At 43.3% G+C, this 23,271-nt stretch overlaps 1 protein-coding gene across 4 annotated transcripts in view; it reads left to right on the top strand.

Moving 5' to 3' along the window:
* The window catches only part of grm8a (glutamate receptor, metabotropic 8a), a 217,185-nt gene that overhangs the window by 178,007 nt on the left and 15,907 nt on the right, over nt 1-23,271 (top strand). For all 4 annotated transcript variants that reach the window (XM_035148145.2, XM_035148147.2, XM_035148149.2 and 1 more), the window contains 4 exons: nt 9,371-9,510; nt 12,050-12,196; nt 14,824-15,245; nt 16,257-16,623. In XM_035148145.2, the coding sequence (XP_035004036.1) occupies nt 9,371-9,510; nt 12,050-12,196; nt 14,824-15,245; nt 16,257-16,623 (1,076 nt within the window). The remainder of the gene's footprint in view (nt 1-9,370; nt 9,511-12,049; nt 12,197-14,823; nt 15,246-16,256; nt 16,624-23,271) is intronic.

Below are 23,271 nucleotides of genomic sequence, written 5' to 3' on the forward strand. Positions count from 1 at the left end.
ATCTTTTCTTTTTTACAACTCATTTCGTAGTTTTACTATTTGCAGTAGCGGTGAGATCAATCCTGCCACAGGCTCATTGGCTGAGTATAATTTTAGATGAGTAAAGACATCCACACAAAAACAAACCCAGACAGGAGTTGTATCGAGTTCGAGGAAATGAGAGACGGGGATGATCATTTGTAATTGCATATCCTAAGACACCTAAATCTCACATCTGTGCATCTGTGCGGCTTCATTTATATTTACTGACACCATACAGTATAGTTAACGTTTTTAAAAAAAATTGTATTTCTGTGAGGCCTCTGTTGTTGAGAGATTAGTTAGGAAACCATGCGAGTCTGTCAACGGTAGAGACAGAAAAATACAACACAACTAATCTTCTGACAGACGCAGCATTGTGCAGGTAAACACACACGCACACAGACAGACACACACACCTGCATTGTTTTATTCTGATGCGTAGTTGCACCATCCTGTTTGCGATGGATGCAAAAACAATTGGAATAGTAGAATGGTGAGGAAGGACTTGGTAGTGATGGATGAATAACGAACAGTGTGAGCCTATAGATGTATTGATCTACATAGCTGCTGCCTTGTGTGTGTGTGTGTGTGTGCGTGTGTGCATACGTGCAAGATATTGCAATTTGCAGTTCAAAAAGCCAGAAAATAATTTGCACATTTCTGTTGCATGTACAGTTCACCCTCCATCATGTAAACACAGTCACCCACGCAATCATATACAGTAAAATATACTTTTACATACAGTGACTATAAGGTATCATATATCTCACAGGCTTCTGCAGAAAACTGAAACCAGTGTAACACCATTATCAGTCCTCCTCTCTTACTTTCTTTGGTAATGTGACTCCTTGTTTCTCCGTTTGCTTATTTCTGCCCTCCCTTGTTTTCATTCCCTCTGAATTCCTTTCCTCTCCCCTGTTCAGGGCTGTTTTGTCTCTTTTGATCAACCTAATAGTCGGAACTCTCCCTCGGTTTTTATCACCTTTGTTTTTCTGTTTAATCCTCTCCTCTTTTTCTCATTTCCTCCAAGACTGCATTGAATGCACATTGCGGTACAAAGAGCCAGTCGCTTGAATTAGTTTTTTGTAATTACTGGATTTTAGTGTACAAAGCTGGCTCCTGCTGTGTCCGCTTGTGTTTGTGTCCAAATAAGTTGGTTTTTGCATTTTGCATTTTTACAAGATACCCTTTAATTTCTTTATTTTTTTCTCTCAACAGTAGTTCCTTCCTTAGAGACTCTACCTCAACCTTTATCTCACTTGCACTATTTAACCGACGTGCTTTGTTCTTACACAGGTCCATTTAAATGTGAATTGTTTCTTTTGCCTGTTCCATTACCTGCACTCCTCGCTTGTTCTGTTTTTCTGCTCTGACAAGGCAAAGTGAGAGCAGAGCTGCTGAGAGGACGGGTGACGATCTTAGAGGGAGGGATGGATAGACAAAGTCCTTTGGAAATAGAGGAGATGAAGGGAGAAAGTGTAGAGCAGTAGGGTGAAGCGAGGCCAGGAGGTAAAGCGTGAGAAGAGGGGGGGGACGGAGAGACAGAATATGCTTTCAACAGGGGAGGAAGGAGGAAGGAGGAACAGCTGCTGTGGAAGGAGGCAGGGTTGGCTGTGAGGAGAGTTTTACAGAGTGAAGCTTGGAAACGAGTGCAGACCGACAGCAAATAGTCTAGAAATTCACAATGGAGGAGACACGAGTGCAGAAATAAGAAATGAGGCTTGGAGTTAACCAGCTGTTCAGTCATGAGTTACGTCTTTCACTGGAGTCCACTGTGAAAGTGATCATGTTGCTGTAGATTATTATTTGTGTGTCTTATTCTCTTTTTTGTATTTGTTTCACTTTCCATTTTTTTCCCTGTTTTTCTGTCCCTTCTCCCCTATTAGTGCTATAGACACACAGATGGGAGCCTGTTGGCAACAACACAAGTGTCTATGGTGGCCCCGAAGTGCAAATCATAAAATGAGAAAACACAACAGCAAATGAGATACACAAGACCGCATGGTAATGAGACAACACAATGGCAAATTAGAAAATATATGATGGTGCACGAGAAATCGACAGCCAATTACAGAACACAATGGCGAGTAGCAAGACAACAAAACTGCGAATGAGACAACAAAACAAATGAATGAGAAAACAACGAAACTCTACAGCAAATCACAAGATGTCCAAAGATGTACAGTGCGTTTGTCCAATCAGCGAACGCTTTGTCACTAGGTGCTTATCTTTTTCATTAGAGGGTAATGCCGTTGTGTTTTGGGGTTTCTTCGTTGTGTTTGGCACTTCAGGGCCTCCGTATACATCAGTAGTATTTATTCCCTAACTTTAATCACTAACCCAACAATCAGCTTATTCCCACTAAGGGACACAGCTTTTGTCCTCAATTAACTGGTGGATGGTCCAGAATTTGTACCCAAAGGAAGCCTATGACACACACACACACACACACACACACACACACACACACACACACACACACACACACACACACCCTCTCAGCCACATGTTTTAATAATGCATGCTGTGGTGTAGTTTTTGCATCTCCCCGTCACAAACACTTCGTCTCTGGTATGAAGACTTGCTATTCATCCTCGTTGTTTCTGAGGAGAACCAGCGAAGCCTCAGGCCTTTTTTTTTTCACTCCTTCTGTTTCTCTTGTCTCACTGCATCTGTAGTTCCAGCAACACAGGGAAGTCTAAGGCTATTCATATACTCCTCTTCCATCTGCCTGTGTCTATCTCTGTTTGCCGTGGAGGGTTTTAAGGCCCATGCTAATTAATATTCTCCCACAGTCGCGGGCCACTCTGTGCGCTGAGCAACACACGTCGAAACAGCTGTTTGTGGCTCGCAGCGCTCTCTCTCGCTCCAGCTCTCCCGCTCACTGACTGTCCATTCGCTTGGAGTTGAGGCCAAAAGTTGTATTTACAACCTCTAGAACGAAAAAGCATGAAGACTCAGATGTTCAGTCTGTCTGGCTGTGATCTCCTCCGCTCTGTTTCAGCCTCAGCGGGGCAGCTGTGTCAGTGTCGGAGGTGTTGGTTATACATGCGCAAATAAATGGCCTTTTGGAAATTGGGCTCGTAGCGATCACTCTCACCTCCGAGATAATCGACCCAAGCCCGATTTCACACATATTCTGTCTCCTTCGTCCTCATTTTCCCTCTTTCCTGCACTTTCCTGTTTCACTCCTATCCTTCCTCTGTCACTCATCCTTCCTCAATCATTTTTCACCCTTTCTCTTCTTCGTCACCGTGCCTTTTCAAAGTAGCTGAGGTTCGAAGCGCCTCTGCTTTCTTGATTGCTGTTATCATCGTATCCCTCACATTCCTGATTCGTCTTTTCTCCTACTCATCCGTCTCCTGGGTGACTTTGATTTGAATCGGTGTGACTGACATTGACTGTGTTTGAACTAAGCGTCGAAGCAAATCAATCGTTCATCTACTTTCTTGTGCCTGATCTTACTGTTTCACTCGGATTTCACCCGTATTCCTCCTCTTTAAGTTTGTCTCTGTCTGCAAGTCGATTCCAACTAAATTTATTCATTCATTATTACATCTCCTGTTCCATTATTGAAGCGTAAGGTCGTGACCTGTGAGCTGGAATAGCAAATCTCGATGGAAGTTGTGAGAGTTGTAAGTTTTCTTGTGAAATTCTGTTGTTGATCCCCAAAGGGAAAGCCTCTGACTGTGTGTGTGTGTGAGGGGAGGGGGGGGGCTACAGAGCGGCGCCTCCAGCAGGCAGAGGAATAGAAAGTTGCTCGAGGACACTTCAGCAGAGCCCTGTGCTGCAGCGATGCCTTGTTTCTCCTGCTTAGAGAAAACCTGGAGAGTTAAAACAAGTCTAATAAAACGTTTGCTTGCACTTAAGGGACGCACACTCCCACACACACCCTCCCCACGGCTTCAAGTGGAGGCATTAGCCATTCTTGCCACGCTTTAGCAGCCCAATTTCCCCCCAAATAACAACCTCAAGCTCCGCGGCTTTCGGTGTTGTGTTAACATGCTTGTGCCCTCTGGCCTCTCCGGTGTTTTCTGTGTCATTTAGGAGGTTGTCAGCTTGCTCTGGGTTATGCAAAATGAATGCAGATGAGACGGAGAAGAAATTAGCATCCCGAGAACTTACTTTGCCCGAGCAGAATGTGAATTTTCTAGTGTGAGACGATGTTGGTTCTGTTGCTTTGTTGTTTCGCTACAAACACAGTATTTGAAAATGTACATTTAAAGTATATATTGAAGTATGAAACATTAAGTGCTGTTGAAGACTGTTGTGTGACTCTAGCATACATGTATACAATACAGCGTGAACATTTCTGCAGTGCGGCATCTCCCTTTGAATAAATGAACATAACGGGTATCACTACAGGATGAGGTAGAGGTGTGTTGCCAGGGCAACAGGTAAATCACTTATTTTTCAAGGTCGTGCCCACTAAGGCGGAAGTTGGGAAAATCCACATGAAGATATGTCAGCGCTCCGACAGTCGTGCCTCACAGTGCAGCCAGAGCCCATTAACACATTCACAGGTGTGACGTGCAGTTGTTTCCACGTCTCTGCCTTCAATAAGACGAGCAGTTGAACTGTGTTTTAATGTTCTTAAAATTAAAGGATAAATCTACTTTTTTTTCCTGATTAATAATAATATTTTTATTTGTTTAGCACTTTTCAATACAAGTTTTAAAGTGCTTTGCAACAAAACAATATTTGTTAATTTCATGGACTGTAAATTCAGATGGTGACAGCTCCAGGAAAGTGAAGCCAAAGCATCTCGATAGCCCCCTTTTGGCTGTCTGCAGTACGATTCATAAACCAGCCTCCTCCATGTTAGTGAACGGGACATGGCCTCTACTAAATCCTCAATAAAATAAAATCTTCTCAAAGATGGTTTCTGTCATTTTAGGTAGTTCTCATCGCACAAACATAAGTTTAAATGTTAACTTTTTCAGCAACTTTGGTAGGGTTAGGGTTAGATTGCTAAATCGGGGGGAATTGGATATATCGTGGCTTCATTTCTGGATAGTTGAATGGAGATGCAATTCACCATCTCCCATATGTCCTCAGTTTGTCAGTTGTGAATGTTTTGATGCATAAACAAAGCGAAACCCAAATGCATCCCTTCAACCAAAACATTAATCACAACTGATGAGCGGTTGTCAGCGACCTGTTTTCCCAACACCTTGGCGAGATAATGCCGGCACCTGTCAGGCCCATTGTACGTGTGTTTGGGGTAATTGCGGCGCCTTTTTAAAAAAGTCTGCCGTCTTTATCCACCTTATTCTGAAATTTGCAGCAAGCGATGCAAACACCACGAGATTGAATAATCATTTCCTACTCAAGGTAACAGCATTTGATTTCAGAGCAAACCGTCTGCTTTTTACTTTGCATAATTTGAAGTATCTGTCAGCGTGTCTCTGCTCCAGACAACTGTTTTAGTCACTGCATCCTAACAAGCTCTGTGGGAGCACGATTGGTGTAAAGGGAATATTAGAGAAATGTCAGTCAGCAGAGATCTGAGGGAAAGATGAGAACTGGGTGAGAAATAAACCTTTTTTAATGTTTTACTCTTTTACTGGTGCCGGAGACGGACTGGCCAATCAACCCTGGCAGGTCCTTGTGGTGAAGCCTGCAGTGTACAATCTCTGATGTGATCATTTTTTTGTGATGTTTTCTTTCAACCAACCGTGAGGAATTGATGGAAATTAAGGGGAAAGAGGTGTTGGGTGGGGAAACAGAGCAAATTAGCAGATTAATTGAATCAATGTGAGACTGTGTGGTCAGTGGAAGGAAGGTGATGACAGCCAGAGCCGCAGAAGAAAATAGTTACTTTGGTCTTAGGAAATGGAAGAAAAGAAACAATGACATGAAACTGAAACTTTGTTGGTTGTAGTTTTCAGTCTAATGGATGTGAATGTTTCCTCTGGCTAACTCCTTATTACTGGGATGGAGTAAACAGAGAAACCCATTTTTACCCTCATTTAGCACAGAGGGTGGGAGAGAGTGGTAAGGGAGGATGGAGGGAATACGGAGTAAAAACAGGAGGACATTTGTAGGAGAGGAAGTAGAAGAAGTTGGAGATATTGGGAGGGGATGCTGGGGAAATGAAGCAAGTTGCAGAGGTGGATTGTAGAGGATTAACAATGCATGGATAGGTGCTTTGTGCTGCTACGTTGTGGCTATGTGGCCTCTAGGGTAATAGCTGTGTCCCAATTCAGGGGCCACATCATTTGGAGGCTGCATTTGAAGGCTGATTGCATCACAGTTGCTCGACTAGGCTGTCACATTTCGAAGGCTCCTTCAAATGTGTCTTGTCATTCCTGAGCAAACGGAGGATCCAACAGGTGGATCCTTCAGGGGCCAATCTATTCCAGGAATTCAATTTGTGCCCATGCTGAAGCTAACAAGCTAGCTGTGCGGGTTGCTGAGCTGCAGTAAGTTCAGCTCCCCAAGGTAGTTAACGATGTTATAATAAGAGTAGGACAAGCTGGTGACGCAAGAAGGGAAAACCTTCGAATACCAGACCACCTTATTTCGTCTCGACCCCCGGACTCCTCAGCCTATGGTCTGCTCCAAGATCATTGGAGTCAAGCAAAGGCAGTTATCTTCCCTCCGGGAGAATCAGGTGAAAAAGAAGGCAAAGCATTTTACCAGCCAACCTGATCAGGTTTTGTCTCATGAGTTCACGGTTGTCTTGTACCTCCGAGGAGAACTAACAGATAGTCTTTCATTCCTTCTGCTATCACGCTACTAAACTCAACTCATTTTAAATGCCATCTTTTATCAATGTCTTTTGTTGCTATTTATTTTATCCCTCTCTCGATGTTCTTCTCCGACCTCTGTTTGTTTGTTGACCTGTGCTTTTTGACACGTATCATATTGGATGCTGTTTGTGTGATCAACAGGGGAAACTGCAAATCAATTGCTTAAACGATCAATAAAGTTTGTTTGAATCTGAAACTTTCGAATGATACGACCCTTGAATTGAGAAAAAGCCATTATTGGGTGTCTTTCAGGTTTGTTAGGTTGTCACTAGTTGGTGGTTGCAGTTGTGCCCTGGTGACTACTGTGGTTGCTAGGCCAGTTAGTTGCCAAGGTGTCTTAGGGGGGGTCTTATGGTTTTTGAGGGTTGCATTGATGAATCGGTCGTTGGACGCTAGTACGTCTGTGTTTGTTGAGGTATATGAGTCAGTTAGCTGAACATGGTTGCTAGGGGGAACTGCATGGTTGCTAGAGGGTATTGTGTGAAAACGTCAATGACCCCATTCTGTGTATTTAACACACAGCAGGCACAGTAATTAGGTCTGTGAGCTGCGTGTTCCCTGGCAAGCACATTGATACACAACCAGCATATTCAGTTTTAGAATTAGAAACATTCTTTTCAAAGTAATGGAATTTGAAATGTGCCAATAAATGCCAATTAAACATCTCCCACTGTGGAACTATGGGATATCATGCCCTATTCCAGAACTGAACAAAAGGCTATGGTTTCAAAGATTTCAAACCTGGGAAACAAACTGGTGCAGAGTGATGCAGTGGGGGAACAGTGACTACATTGAACACTCAATGTTCAATGTAGTCAAAAATGAATAAATAAATAAAGTTAGCAAAGATTAGAAATGTCTGTCGGCCTGTCAAAACATTATGCAAGGCTTCAAATCTTAGTTTAAATCATGCACAAACTTTTTTAGATTTCAAGCTTTCAAATGGAGAGATTCAACTTTTCAAAGCCTTTTCTTCAGTTTTGGAATGTGGCCCGAAATTTATCCCACAGAAATTGGAGTGAAAAATAACTAATTGCAGAATTTTAACCTAGTTTGTGTTTTTTTTTAGTTACAGGCAAAATAAAAGACTGAGCAAGGCAAAGATACAATATTGTAAAGTATCAGTTGTTTAAGTCTGGTAATTTTTAATGATCATTTTTATAAATGATGTCTATGAATTAGATTTGTTTTCGGAAATTAATTAGGTTCAGACATACATTAGCTCTCAGAGAAACGAAGCTCATTCATAACTTGATAACAATGAGAGATTGAGACAACTAATTTTATCTCTTATCAATCGAGCCTTCCTTCATCTGTCTTTATCTCTCTCGATGAGACTCGTACTCGATCGTGCTCATTCTCTCGCTTCCACTCAATAAATGAATGTTTCATTACTTGTGGTCACAGTGAGAGAACCCTCACATTTCTCTCTTTCTCCCTCTGTCTTGTTTGTTCTTCTCTCTGTTCATCTTCATCACTTTTATTTCATTCTTATTTACTCCGACCTTTTTTTCTCCTTTTTTCAAATTACTTGTTTGTTTGTATCTAACTCATTCTTTATTTCTGTGACTTGTTTTCTGTTAATATTCTCTCCTCCTCGCAGAAGTGCATTTGTTCTTCTGCTGTGTCGAGTCGAGTTATTAGCCGTTCATTCTCTTTCACCCTCTTAGTCAATTTCTAATCTTCACCCTCGCGCCGTTTCACACTCTGCTGCTTTGCCTCCAACTGGTAACAGTTTTCATATATATCCTCAGCATCACCATATCAGTGACTTATAGCGCACAGGTAGAATTCCCACAATGCCCTTCTTTCCTCACATGTACACTGTAATTGGATTTCCTTTATGCTACGCCCGATGCGGCGATTTGATTGTATCGCTACATAAAAGAAGGCGAGTAAGACGGAGAGGGAGCAGGATACAAAGTTTGTGTTGAGCCTGATTGGCAAAGAAAAAAACCAGAGTAAACCATAGAGGACATAAACTTATTCATGCTTGTGCGTATCTAATCACACACACACACACACACACACTGAGTTACAATACACCACAGGATAGGGGGAATATCACTTAATAGATGTGTTTACACTATTGCTCTGTGTGTTGGCCTTTCTGCAGACGGATAATGATACTATATTAATAATCATATATTCAAGGTATAATGATTATTCTATTAATAATCATATATTAATAGTATAATGATGAATGATTTAGGTCCGTATCACTGTATTGTTTCATTTTAATTTAATCTTTTTCTAAAACCTGTGACACCTTAAGTGATGTTTGTTGTGATTTCTGTCTTCAAAAAGCTTTTTAAAAGCTTTGACTGAGGGCATGCAGCCTCTTTTGTTACCAAGTTAACATTCCAAGAGATGATGATTCAGATTTTTCTATCTTTCTTTCTGTGGAAGAGGAAACATAATATTTATCAAAGATTTTGTCACCAAATATCTAAAACCCTTTGTCCTTTTTCTTACTCTGCAGCAGCTGTGTGGTGATCAATAACAATAGAGCCATTTGAACACAAACCATCTTGTCATAGAGTCATATTGAAATATACCAAGTTGATCATCTCTCCACCATCTGCTGTTTCCAGGAAGTGCCGGTACACCAGTGGTTTTCAATGAGAACGGAGACGCTCCAGGAAGATACGACATCTTCCAGTACCAGATCACCAACAAATCTATTGCGGAGTACAGAGTCATCGGCTCCTGGACCAATAAACTACACCTCAGAGTAAGATTCTCACCCAGATGCAGAACGATCCATGCTGACACTAGCAACAAGGACATGAACAAACAATAACATGGCACCAGAGCTCACACCTCCTCCAAGGCCCAACAGTTAAATTCAATCAAGCTGCACCAAATCACACACTACTCACAGATATCAGTTACCCAAATGTGTCAGATTGTTTTCCATCAAGGATCCATGACTTGTTCCATGAGAAATCTGTGAACATGTTAAAAACTAAAGAAATCCTGGATCTTCCCCTGTGTCCGGATCTCCACCAAAATTCATGAAAATACAAAATCTGGAGCGATCAAGGGAATGGTTAGACTTAAGAACTTGCCAAAATATTTGTAATTAGATAGTTAGGTATTGCAATGATAAAAATAACTTTCTGACTAAAATTTTAGTCCAAAACATATGTTCTTGAATATGTGTTTCTAGTTCAATGCATGTTTAATAATCCAAAATGTGCAATGTGAGGCATTTTTCCACCTAACCTGCACAGAATCAAAGTTCAGCATCACTGTGACCCGCTGCTATGAATTAGAAATGCACAGTTTCTGGGCTCAGGTGATTCAGGAGGGAAAGTTAGATCCCGCTGAGCATTATTGTTCAAAAAGTTTCTTATATATTCACAATGTAAAGTCTTGTGCAGGGAGATACTCGCACACCCACCCACACAAAGTTGCACACCTACTGTAGATATAAACAAAACTCCACTTAAATGCTCGCACAGAAACTGGAGTTTACACCTGAGCCTCATGTTTAGCCGCACAAAAATGCATAATTTAATCCAGGAGCAGACGGAGATCTCATAGTTGTAGTCACGACTTCTCACTCACTGACTTACACACTCACAGCACATGTTAAAAATCCACCTGGGAGCAAATGAATAGATGAGAGGACTGCGGCCACATCCACGATGTTTTCCTGCTGCAGATATACCTGGCGTCCACACTACTCCGGAGTTTAAGAGCTGCTAAACAGTTCGGAAACGCTGCTAGCCCTGTTTTAGTTTGAAAACTCCGGGCTGTGTTTGAGTCTAGCTGCGCAGAAACGAAGACGTAGACGCTCACAACCGCTTCCTGATTGGGTCTCTGATGTGGAGCTAAAACACTTTTCAAACTAAAACTTAGTGGAAAAATCTGGTTAGATTTAAAGGCGCAGTGCAGGTTTAGCAGCAGGTAAAAGTTTTCCTTATCTTAACACCGTTTGCATGTTTATAAGAGAGGAAAGATTGGTGCAATGGTCTTATGGCAAATGTTTGGTTGGATGAACAGTATTTGGACACAAATGTACAGTAAAGTTAATGTTACTAATTAAAACAGAATTCCATTATAACTATTACACTGTCAGCAAAGTAATTAATGGAGGAGAAGTTCATGACCAGGACTATTTTGTTTTGCTTCGTGCATAATTCATGGTTATTGTTATAGAACACTGTGTGTGTGTGTGTGTGGAAAGTTTAAAATAATGCTTTTATGCACTAACACACACACACACCCATTCTTTGACTCCTATCTTAGTGAGGACACTCATTTGGCATAATGCATTTTTCCCCAACTCCATCTTAATCTGTTTTTAAAGGACATGGGGTGATTTAAAGGGAGTGATCATTTGGTGCACATGTTTACCCTAATCTAATTCGAACCCCAAAACCAAGTCTTACACCCTTTAACAGCCCTTTGAAAAACAAGTACACACACGCAAACACTTCATTTTCTTTCTAGTTCCTATAATTAGTGTGTTTCTCCTGCCGGATACATTTGCAGCACTTGTAACTCAATGGTCTGTGTGTGTGTGTGTGTGTGTGTGTGTGTGTGTGTGTGTGTGTGTGTGTGTGTGTGTGTGTGTGTGTGTGTGTGTGTGTGTGTGTGTGTGTGTGTGTGTGTGTGTGTGTGTGTGTGTGTGTGTTATGTAGTGTCTCTGTTTGTTTGTATGTATGTGTGTCAATGATCAAATCAAGTCCATTCACTCCGTCCCCCATGAGTTTTCCCTCCTAACTAGTTTCGGTTGGTACATTGTGTGCCTTAAAACTGTAATGCTCTATTTTTCTCTGCCCCCTCGGCAACGGGGGAACCTCCGGGACTCTAATGACCGAGTTTATTACCAGCACTCGCACACATAACGGCAAATTAAAATACACACACACACCCATACACACCAGACATATGTAGAGCTTAGGAGATTACTTCAATGCCAGCGTGACACAAGCACAAATCAATAAAAGGCGCACATGGAAGACATAAACAGACACAAAAGGAAATACAAATGGTGCCACTCTCGCTTGTGTTAGTTTCGTGCCCGGTGGCGCTCAGGAAAATGATCTGAGGATCCGCTCGTGCTAATTGCTCTCCTGTTTGCCCCGAGGAAACACTTTCTGCAGGTACAAGGGGAAAACAGAGCGTTAAAGGCCCGTTAACACACAGTAATGTCATCTCGAGCAGATGGCTGCCACTTCAATCTCCCAAAAGAGAGTGGAAAGTTTTGTTTTTGCCACGTAAACATAGTTTTTTATCCTGTTGCTCATCCGATCGTCTAGGTGGAGGCCATGCGTTGGAAGACAGGCGATCCATCTCTCCCACCATCTGTATGCAGCATACCGTGCCGCGCCGGCGAGAGGAAAAAGGTGGTGAAAGGTGTGCCGTGTTGTTGGCACTGTGAGCGCTGTGAGGGATACCACTATCAGGTAAATATATCTGGAGAAAAGCTGAGTCCGTCAAGATGTAAGGATTTGATCTAAATAAGCCAAACTGTGACTGATATGCAATGAAATCTGTTAATCTTGCAGAATCCTTCACATCACTTTGCTCTACAGGTCTGTATGAAATAGGTGATCAAACTTCTCTCCGTGTATGCAAGACCCTTTTACATTTTTTTTTTGCGGAACCAGCTTCTGTTTTATTTTGGTTTTCTTCATCCAAAAGTTCCAAAAACAGACACCGCTCTTTTAAAATCGTCAGCAGACAAATTTGCTTTGATTTCCCTGCGCTTGGCTCGGCTGTGGAAATGCTGGAGGCTTATAACACTGTAAGGATGTAAGTTCTTGGGGGATTTAAGTTGCTGAAACTTTGGGTTTGAAAAGCAACAATTGTGATTTTTCTCTAAAACATAATGTTTTATTGAAGCTGCCTTTTTTTTTTAAAGCTTGATGCCAAACAAGAAGCGGTCCAATGCAATGCTTTCAGGTGATCAACGGCAGGTTGATTTTGCAGAAATGTAGAAAATGATTGATGCATTTTTCATCAGTGCTTCTTCATTTTAGCTCTTAATTTTTTTATTTTTACAAAGTCACAAGAGGAAAATGTATTACCCTGATTTGTAGATTATCTTGAATATTTGTGTTTTAAAAGCAAAACCTCGAGAAGCTTTCAAGGCGCTTTCACGCCGAGCTTGTTTAATCTAGACGATGATGTGTGGAGGTGTGAAAGGCACCTGAAGTTTAGTCCGTCCAGAAGAGGTGACTTGGTCCGGATCAGTCTGAACCATGGTTCAGTTCATTTGCAGGATGAAAACACCTTTTTTTGACAGTTCAGGCCTTCGGACCAATTGCAGGAAGTTGAGACAGTTTTCGTATATACAAGAAGAAAAGAGCTTTCTTACAGTAGTAGTCAAACCGGATTGAATGTGAACACTGTAACAAAGACATGAACTTGGGTTCGGACCATGGTGCAGACTGAGTTCAAACAAATGTGTTAAAAATGTAGATCTTGACCAAATGTCCAATCTCAGGAACTTCCTGCTTTGCTCTGAAAGGTACTAGCACTTCAGCTGCTATTATGATACTAATACTTCAGCTTGAAGATCTGATGCAGTAACAGCTCTTTGAAATATGTCTGCTCTCTGACAGTATTTGCCTGCTTCCTCTTGCTCTACAGCAGAGTCCTGTCCCCCCTGTGTAATGAGGATTTTATGTTCCAACACATTTCAGGTCAACCCCCCCCAAAAAAAATGAGTACACTTTGGTGGCCCCATTTTACATTCACATATGCAGGACCAGACCCGCAGATGCAATTATAGCAAATGGGAGCACACAAATTGAGAGGAGGGAGAAGGGTCTGACCACACATGATGAAGATACACCCCCCGTGTTAATTACATCATCCTTCTTATGGAGTTGGGGGGGAAGAAAATCCGTGAGTAAGCCAGTGCACGTTCAAGAGCCCCTGAAGAAAAAGAGCAAATAGCTGCCCTATCAGCAGCAGGCGACGCTTGTCACCGAGAGCGATCAATACTCATTCTGCAGATACATGCATTTGCTGTAAAATCAATAATGTGGTGACACGTTTACTGTAGATTTGGGATTTTAGCAGATTGGAAAATAGTAAAACATGTGGACGAAAACAAGAAAGCGAACCATAGAGCAAGTGTACAATAAATGTGTAAAATGTGTGATTTATTTTACAGAGGTAAATAACTCACAATGTGTCTCGAGTGCTCGGTTTATAACTTTGCTGCTGAGATCTTCCTGGATGAAAGCCTGTGGGATTTACTGCATATTTACACATATAGAAGCTACATACAGATCTAACACAGCTTTGAGTTTTAAAACAAATTATTTGTGACAAAGTAAGGTTGCACTCTTTCAGATTTGTCTTAAGCTGCTTTCAGATATGCTACTGAAATGTTCCATAAAGGGCTGTATGTGCGAACGCAAACGTCTGAGTCGGTTGCTCCGTGCAATCTCCACGACATTTCATCCCAGCCGCTTAGAGAAATGTATGGATAATGTCCGTATGAGAATACATCAGGAAATTGTCTGGAAATTGATGATGCGTTGATGGCGTTTCTAACGTGCAAGGGATGAGAAACTGGAAGAATATTTAAGGATTAATAAAAAAAAAGACATGAGATTTCAGAGCTTTTGAAGATGAGGGACAATGCCAGCGTTATTTAGTTAATTTAAAGGAAGACACTTTTTTCCCCCTTAACATCACGTCCTGCCTCCTGCGTCAACTCTGTCCTGAACGTTCCAGATACTTTCCTGTTGTTGTTCCTCATATGCGAAAGGCAAAGGCAGCTAATATTGTCCTGAGCGCATGTGTGAAAACAGCTGTTTTGTTTTGTTATTCAACATCTGGCTCCTTTCCTGTCGACTCGATCCGTCTCACAAAGTGAAATTTCCGAAACTAATCAAGAAAACTGACAACTCCTATCCGCTAAATCATCTATTCAATATCTTCTTGCATATCCAGTTAAGTTTATGGTTCATACTTTATTTTACGAGAGAGGTGAAGTATTCAGTTTGATCCATATAAATTAAAACCGTTTTCCATCCACCTCTAATTTGAATGATTTAAACTGTGTCTCCTCCAGGCCTCAGAGTTCACCTGCGAGCTGTGTCCATACGAGATGCGGCCCGATGTCAACCGCACCGGCTGCGTCGCCATCCCCATCATCAAGCTGGAGTGGCACTCCCCCTGGGCCATCTTCCCCGTCTTTATTTCCATGCTGGGCATCATCGCCACCTCCTTCGTCATCGTCACCTTCGTCCGGTACAACGACACGCCCATCGTGCGAGCGTCCGGCCGGGAGATGAGCTACGTGCTGCTGACGGGCATCTTCCTGTGTTACGCCATCACGTTCCTGATGATCGCCACGCCGGACGTGGGCGTGTGCTCGTTCAGGAGGATCTTCCTGGGCCTGGGGATGTGTTTCAGCTACGCCGCCCTGCTCACCAAGACCAACAGGATACACCGCATCTTCGAACAAGGGAAGAAATCCGTATCAGCACCCAGGTGAAAACACTGCACACACTCTGCGTTTGACCCCTGAGTGGATGTGTGTTCAGCACAAACACAGATTTTGATGGGTGTAGCGGCACCGAAGGTCACTGTGAGTTTTTATTGCACCGAGATGTGTGTGTTCACATGAGGACTTAACCTCTGCCTCTTCCTTACGAAGCTGCTTGCAATCATTATTCATCATTTATCCGTGTCATACATTATGTATGAGAGTCATGAACTCGCACTCACCTATTGTACTGTTTTTACTCAGTGTGAGTGACGACGGGAAAGAGCATCAACTAAGTGACTCAAATGTTAATGCTGGATTTCAAAGTGCTCAGGTTCATGTACCTGCATCCATTTTTAAAAAGCACCACCCTGCTGTTAGAGTCGTTACTGTTGTACTGATATTACACATGCATACATTTCTACAATAGTTGATTTCCAAAATGTTCTGCCTGCTGTCCAGGAAGGCCAGGTGAAATCCTTTAGTACTTTTAGTAGTAGTCGATGACTCCTTTCCCATTGCCAGTAGAATAATTTTCCTCTCTGCTTTTTCCTGCGGTGCGTCATGTTCTACACCACAAACGCATGTTTCTATGATTGCTAATCAATGTTTCTAGCATGCAACGGACTCAAAACTGAAAAGTATGAAAAAGAGGTGCTATACTTGCAGAAGATGATGATGATGATGAAGATTATAACTTGGAAAGAGCTTTTGGCGATAAGGGTCGATGCAGGTGTCGATATGCTTTGAACAAAAACACTTTTTTCGTTGTTGTGAGCGCATCTGGACCCAGTCGTGGATATATGTTCTGGGGTTTATCTCCGAAAATGGCTTTGGTGTGGGTTTTCTCTGGGATTGTTTATGGCTGTATTTTCTTTTTTTTATTTCAAAACGCCTATATGATATTAAGAGCCATCTATCGTAGCAAAGGGTTCCTCCCAATTAAATTGAAACCCTGGCAGCATTATTCCCTTTGCGGCTCCACCTCCTCTTACCAGTAATATTCTCCTCCCCAGGTTCATCTCCCCCGCCTCCCAGCTCGTCATCACCTTCTCCCTGATCTCGGTTCAGCTCATGGGAGTCTTCGTGTGGTTCGCCGTGGACCCCCCGCACACCGTCGTGGACTACGGCGAGCAGCGGACCCAGGACCCCACGTCGGCGCGCGGCGTCCTCAAGTGCGACATCTCGGACCTGTCGCTCATCTGCTCCCTGGGCTACTCCATCCTGCTGATGGTGACGTGCACGGTGTACGCCATCAAGACGCGAGGCGTGCCCGAAACCTTCAACGAGGCCAAGCCCATCGGATTTACCATGTACACCACCTGTATCATCTGGCTGGCGTTCATACCCATCTTCTTTGGCACGTCGCAGTCCGCAGAGAGGGTGAGTTTGTGCATATCCGTGTAGTTTTTAAGTCAAGTACGTATATACTTTGACCTGAATCGTTTATTTTTCAACTTTAATAGTATCTTTTTGCAGTGTGTGTGGAAATAGTGGATGTCTGTACTTCATCCTCAACATCGTCAGGGTTTCTGCAGAGTGTGTGTGTGTGTGTGTGTGTGTGTGTGTGTGTGTGTGTGTGTGTGTGTGTGTGTGTGTGTGTGTGTGTGTGTGTGTGTGTGTGTGTGTGTGTGTGTGTGTGTGTGTGTGTGTGTGTGTGTGTGTGTGTGTGTGTGTCAGTTGGATTACCCTGTATATGGCCTGTATTGGATTTAAAGCAATTTTCTCTGGGACATCAAAGACTTTCAGGAACTATGAATGCAGAGTGCGCTCTGTATATATTGTGTGTGTGTGTGTATATATATATATATACACACACACACAACCCACACATATTGACTCCATAGAGGGAGTGAAGGATTTAGATCCGTTTTGTGTGACACTCTATGCCTTTGTGTAACAGAATAATTCACTGGGTTGTGATGGTGTGTTTTATGTGCCCTCTATGACCATAACTAAACTCTCTTCAGCCCACTTTGCAGCATTAAGTATTGGAATCACTTTTTTTTAAATCATAAATTTACACGTACAGCTTTGGCAAAAAAAATGCTCCTTCTCCCACTTGCTGAAAACGTTCCCCCCGGTAAAAACGTCACCGCCTGGCATCCGGAGACAGATGTGTTTTACAGCTGTAGCCCGGCTTAATGTCCAAAAACCTCCTGACAATTTCCTGTGAGTGCTAAGTGGATTTTTCTCTTTGTCTGATCGACTGGATCCTTGGTCTGAAGCCTTGGTCAGGTCTTGTAGAGCTTATCCCCCCCCCGCCCCCCCACCAACCCTTAGTCAATTATTGATGGCTGTGTGTGAGTGAGATGCAACTGTCACGAGGTGGAGGTGTGTGTGTGTGGGCAGCCTGTTCTGTACATTCAAGGCTCATGAAAAATAGGAACCTTGAATGAATGTGCAATAAAATACACACGATACAACATGTGGATATTTTTCAAGTTGCGTGTACATTCTTGTGTACACATGCACAGGAGAAGGAAGAACATCCGTGGATCTCTCAGAGAGTATGATGGAGTAACACGTTTTTAAAAAGGTGCGTTCTCAGTTTAGCACCAGAAGGTTTTCGAAGGGATACACACGCTTAAAACCAAAAGAAACACGCTAATCTTAATCATAACACTACACATACTAAAGCCCTGCGTTTACTGGAGCTAAAGCATCGGCACTATATTGATTCCATTTCTTGATAGTGTGACTATTCTGGTTCGTACCAATAAAACACTTCACACGCTCATTGAAATTCATGGCAGGTAATAGATTGCGGATTTCACAGTATGTATTTCACACAGCTGAACACACGTAGCTCTGTCGATCGTAAATGAGCACATCCGAGTCGGGTAAGCAGTAAACACACCTACACGCATGGTTGGGAACACAGAGATAGCACTCAGGTTTCAAATACATCACAGCATGCACGTGTACACCAAAGAGATACACATCTTAAACCCAAAGCTCTCTCGGAAACATTGGCCGTTATTTAATTGAATGTACAGGTCCACATAACTTGCGTAAAGCGAGGTTGCCTTGAGATAGTCTGAAATGGAATAATCTTGTCCCATTGGGTTTTCCATTTCTACATACAAGCTGCATGTCCACTAAAGGATCATGTCTTATCCCATCTTACCCCTCGAATAAACATCAGTTGTTTCCCGCTCTCAGCCCCTTCTCCTTTCTGTCGTCACATCAACGTGATCCTGACTCACAATAGGGAAACGACCCTTTTTACAGAATCTTTCATTGTTTTTTCCTGTGTTCGCTCTCATTTATTATCCAAATAAGCCATGGAGTTATAGAGTAGAGGAGTAAAGGTTTTAAGTAGACAGCTAAACAATTTGAATGGCTTTATGTTTCTAACCCTTATATGGAAGTGGTGATAGCTATCGGTGTTATATTGGCTTAGGTTAAACCCTTGGAAAAAACAAATACATACACAGAATAAGTTATATAGAACTTCTTTTATTATCGAGTCTGAAACAAATGACCTTTGTCCACGGGATATGACGAGTATATTAACAACTATTCACTTTCCCTTCACAAACATTGTAATCCAGCAGTGGGTTTCAAACAGGTGACCTTATGACAACTGGCAGCTTCACTGACACAGACCCCGCTCATCTTCTGTGACTCCATGACCTCGCACATGTCATAATGAGCTTTTCACCATTTGTGCATGCTGGCGCGGTTTGGCCCCTTCAGGCTGTGCCCACGCTGCTGCCTGTGCACACCTGCATGTATCTGACGCGCTGAAGCGTCCGGCCCTCGTGGATAGGCTGAGCGGCGTCCACGCTATGCTTGTTCAGCTAATTAAGAACGTCCACCAGCGAATAAACGTGTATCTGCATGCGAGTGCGTTCGTCTCGTGTGTTGTGTTTAATTGGAATATCCGCCAGTGCACATTTATGTCTCTGCGTATGTTGTTTCTAATTGGACGATCCTCTGGAGTATGTGGCAGCTGGCTGGCTAACAGAGAGCAGGAGACAGGGAGGAGAGCGTAGTGGAAGGAATAAACAGGTAATGATGTGACTCGCTGATGGGGCTTTAATGAGGAGAGCTCTACCAGGGGCATAGGTTCGCTTGAGGGGTGGGATGCCACTTGAGAAGCTCGCAGAAACTGCTCATTTGTTAATGCCGGGGAGGTTGCGTTGAGGCTCCTGTCAAAACAGTGGCTTCTACAGTAGCCAGGGCTCGGAACGCTTATAGGCACAATCCAGCCAGATGCCACCAGTCGTGCCTCGGGCCTTCTTTTCAAGGTAAAAGAATGATAGTGATAGCAATAGTCTGTGGGAGTATTTTAATCTTTTGCCTTGACAAAAGAAAGAATCCTGCCTGAAGGTCCTTCATGGTCCTGCCCTTTCACAGACCCCACTGTCTTTCAACAGCGGATGGAGTTTGATCAGTTGTCATGGGGATTAGTCAGAGAGCAGGCCGTCATTAAGGCAGCAGATGCTCACCAGGTTGAACTGGGCTTCCCTTAATTGCAAGGCTGACAGGTCCTCTCTGCTTCTCCCGTCCACATGTCAGAGTGTCGAGTGACGAGGCACCGAACCCCTAGTGTGGCTATGTCTGTGTGGATTGGGGGAAAGTGGCTGAGAGCCCTGGAAAATCATTGTCATTTTGACATGTAGTTAAGATATTTGTTTACTAAATGGACCAAGCGTTAGTCGATGTGCCCATGAGCCATGAGACCGTCATGTGTGATTGTTGATGCTCTCTGAGCTTTTGAGTCCTTGATAAAGCGTCAACCTTCGTCTGCCCAGGTCAGTTTCTTTGCACTGACTGGGAGTGTTGGATTTGTGTGTGGTGCAGTGAGAGCAGCAGAACAGTGTCAGTGGAGCAGAAAAGAGTGGTGAAGCCTATCGAGCCCATTAGAGGGAACAGTCTGTGCTCAATACATAACCTGCCACTTTCAGAAATACAAATTCCCACTTAGCTCCCCAAAAGTACTTGATCGTCCTACATCCTCCATGTTACTTGAAGGGACATTACCTTAATAAAATGATTGACAGCTAAGACTGACTGGCAATTGGTCGGATGCATGTTGGGCGGGACCTCAATACTGGGATAATGCAGACTCTGGCTTGAAATTACTTGAAAAGTGCAAGACTCTTCACATTCTCCAATGATTATTTCTCCACTAACCATTTGTTTGGTCGCTGCCACAACATCCACTCGTCTGCCCCTAATCTGGGTTTTCTCCTCCAGACTTAACACCTCTCCTTTCACCCGTCTCCATCGCTCGCGTCCTGTCCCTCACTCTCCTCCCCTCTGAATACTCAACAAGGCTCTGACTCACCACGGCGAGAGAGAGAGAGAGAGAGAGAGAGAGAGAGAGAGAGAGAGAGAGAGGAGAGAGAGAGAGAGAGGAGAGAGAGAGAGAGAGAGAGAGAGAGAGAGAGAGAGGAGAGAGAGAGAGAGATATAAAAACTGAAAGGGAGAGTTGCAGGGAGACAGTGTGACAGAATAAGAATGTGAGAGACGAGTCAAGGCAGGGAGGGAGGGAGGGAGGGAGGGATTCTTAGCCATCACCAGCCAGGGAAGTATTGTTTTGAAATAGGTCGAGCCACCATGCAGAGGCTGCCGGCTCCAGCAGCTTCTGCCGCACCCTGCTGAAATGGGGAATGGTTGCGCGAGCTGTGTTTGTGTGCCTCCCTCTGCCTCCCTCTCTCCTTGTTTTAAAGCAATACCCACAGGGTGCATCCTATCTCAAGCTCTCTCTCTCTGTGTGTCTGGACCGTCATATCTTCGCCCGACGCTATGAACAAAAGGCCATCTTCATTTTTCCTTTCATTCTTTTCTTTCTTCCTTGTTTCTCTACCTCTTTCTCTTTATCTCTCTCTGCCGTTCCCTCTCCCCGTGAGCCACCTCTCCTGTTCTACACATGTCTTAAATATGGTCAGCCTGTTATCTCCGGCCTCCAACAGAGGGAGAAGCAACCACCCTGTGTGTGTGTGTGTGTGTGCCTTTTCACAGCAACTGTGTTTTTGGTATGTTTGCTCTTCTATCACTATGTGTGCACCAGTTTCTTGCACATATTTGTGTTGACTTATTTTCGGTTGTTTCTTACGCTCGTACTGATGAAAGAACTGCTGAGAGGTGGAGGAGAGATCACACTCTAGCTACTTTCAGACATGTTGAAAACTTTTAGGCCAACTCTGGTGTCGATATGCTTTAAACAAACAGTTTCCTCAGTGGAATTTAGATGTTATACTCTACCCAGAAGCCCCCCCTTCAAACTCTGTGAAAAGCCTGGACCCCATTGTCTTGAGTTCATGCCTGAAAAATCCCTCTGTTAAAATGTCTCGTATGCTGCCTGCTGTTTCTCTCTTTCCAGAGGAAACTGACATTTTTATGGGAATCTTAAGCTTTCTTGCGATCCTAGAAAAAGACACGGCCACTTTGGTTTAGATTAGCAAGCGTACGATGAGACAGCCAGGTTTGCAGTGCAGCCTCAACTCAGCTTGGGGGGGGATTGAATTCTGCTGTGTCGTAAAAGAAGAACAGAGTCGAACTGTGTGAATCTGCTCGTTTAGTCATCGAAGCTGCTATTCTGTGCATTCTTTCCCTGAAGGCCTCCCACTCACTCTCTCTTATACACCCATCCATCCACACATGCACACACACACACACACACACACACACACACACACACACACACACACACACACGTGCTACTGCCAAACCTTAGACCAGAGCAAGACCCAAGAGTTTTGACCTCAAAATGGCCCCTTTGAGCAGTAAAGAATGGCAAATAGCCTCACTTTGAGTATCATTCCTCATTTTTTATCTTTCCCTGTGATTGTGTTTGGTCCTCAGGAGCATATAAACAACACACTCAATCCAACTACCTGCTTCACAAATCTATCTCTGCCCACACACAGACACATACATACTGTCACGGCTCACCGTCCTCAGACAGATTTATGGCGATGACTGTGGTCCCGCTGGAGAGCCGGTGGCCGCCCAGATCCTTACCACGAGTAACTGCCTGTGATCAATCTATAGTAATCTGAAGAGGTGGCGAGAGACGGAGGAGCGGAGAGACAGGGAGCCAAAATAAAAACGACCAGATGAAAGAGACGGAGAGAGGGAGCTGAGGGAGTAGAGAGATTGAGGATGAAGGAAAGAGAGGGAGTCGGAGGAAAAGTAAAATGAAGCCAAATGCAGCAAAGAAAAAAATGAATCGGAGTGCGTGGGAGCGCCGAGCGAGAGCGACATTAACAACTAATAGCAGACAGAGTCAGAGGAGAGTGATTTACACAACCGTCAGACGCTAAAGATGAGAGGAAGAGAGGCAAGCTAATATTAGAGCTAGAGAAGGAGAGATGGAGATCAAAGAGGAGGGATGTTGAAGTGCAGAGAGAGATACAGACGGAAGACGGGATGAAGAGGAAAGGCAGACACTGGAGAAAACGTCTGAATCCTTCAAGGATCGGACAGATGGCCAAAGGTGAACTTTGCGTTTGCAGTAATTATTGTGATCATTGGATTGTGAATCGAGGAGTGATTACAGTCACAAGTACAAAGCCTCCAATGCATCAAACTCAACTACAGTGTTATTTAAAGCAACGTGAGCATTCGAGTAGAAAAGTAATGTATGTGTGTATTTAGGGAATCGTGGGTATAGAAGAGCAGGTACGCTGTTTTTATCAAGAGAATAGAACTGAACCACCAGGGTCATAAAACTGCCTGAGCTACTGTTGTTAAATGCAGATTACACGTTATAGATATTCTGACGATTTGGATGTGAGTTGAAACCACCTTCAAAATCGTAACTTTCTTAGTGTCGGCTCAAATTGAAGGAGACATGCGATGTTCTTTCATGTTCCTGTTATTTAATTGTTTGTGTGTATAAAAGTTCTGCAAAGTTCAAGCAGCCCAAAGTTTTCCACCTCAGAGAACTCTGCTCCTGGAGCTCCTTGACAATGCCCCACTTTTGCATTTAATGTGCACCCAGCAGCTCGCCTGGCATTTGCCCCTAACAAAGCCTGGTAGAGCAAGAGCAAGTCCAACATTTATATTTACTGG

The sequence above is a fragment of the Hippoglossus stenolepis genome, chromosome 22 (assembly GCF_022539355.2).
Source record: "Hippoglossus stenolepis isolate QCI-W04-F060 chromosome 22, HSTE1.2, whole genome shotgun sequence".
In the NCBI taxonomy this organism is placed as follows: Eukaryota; Metazoa; Chordata; class Actinopteri; order Pleuronectiformes; family Pleuronectidae; genus Hippoglossus; species Hippoglossus stenolepis.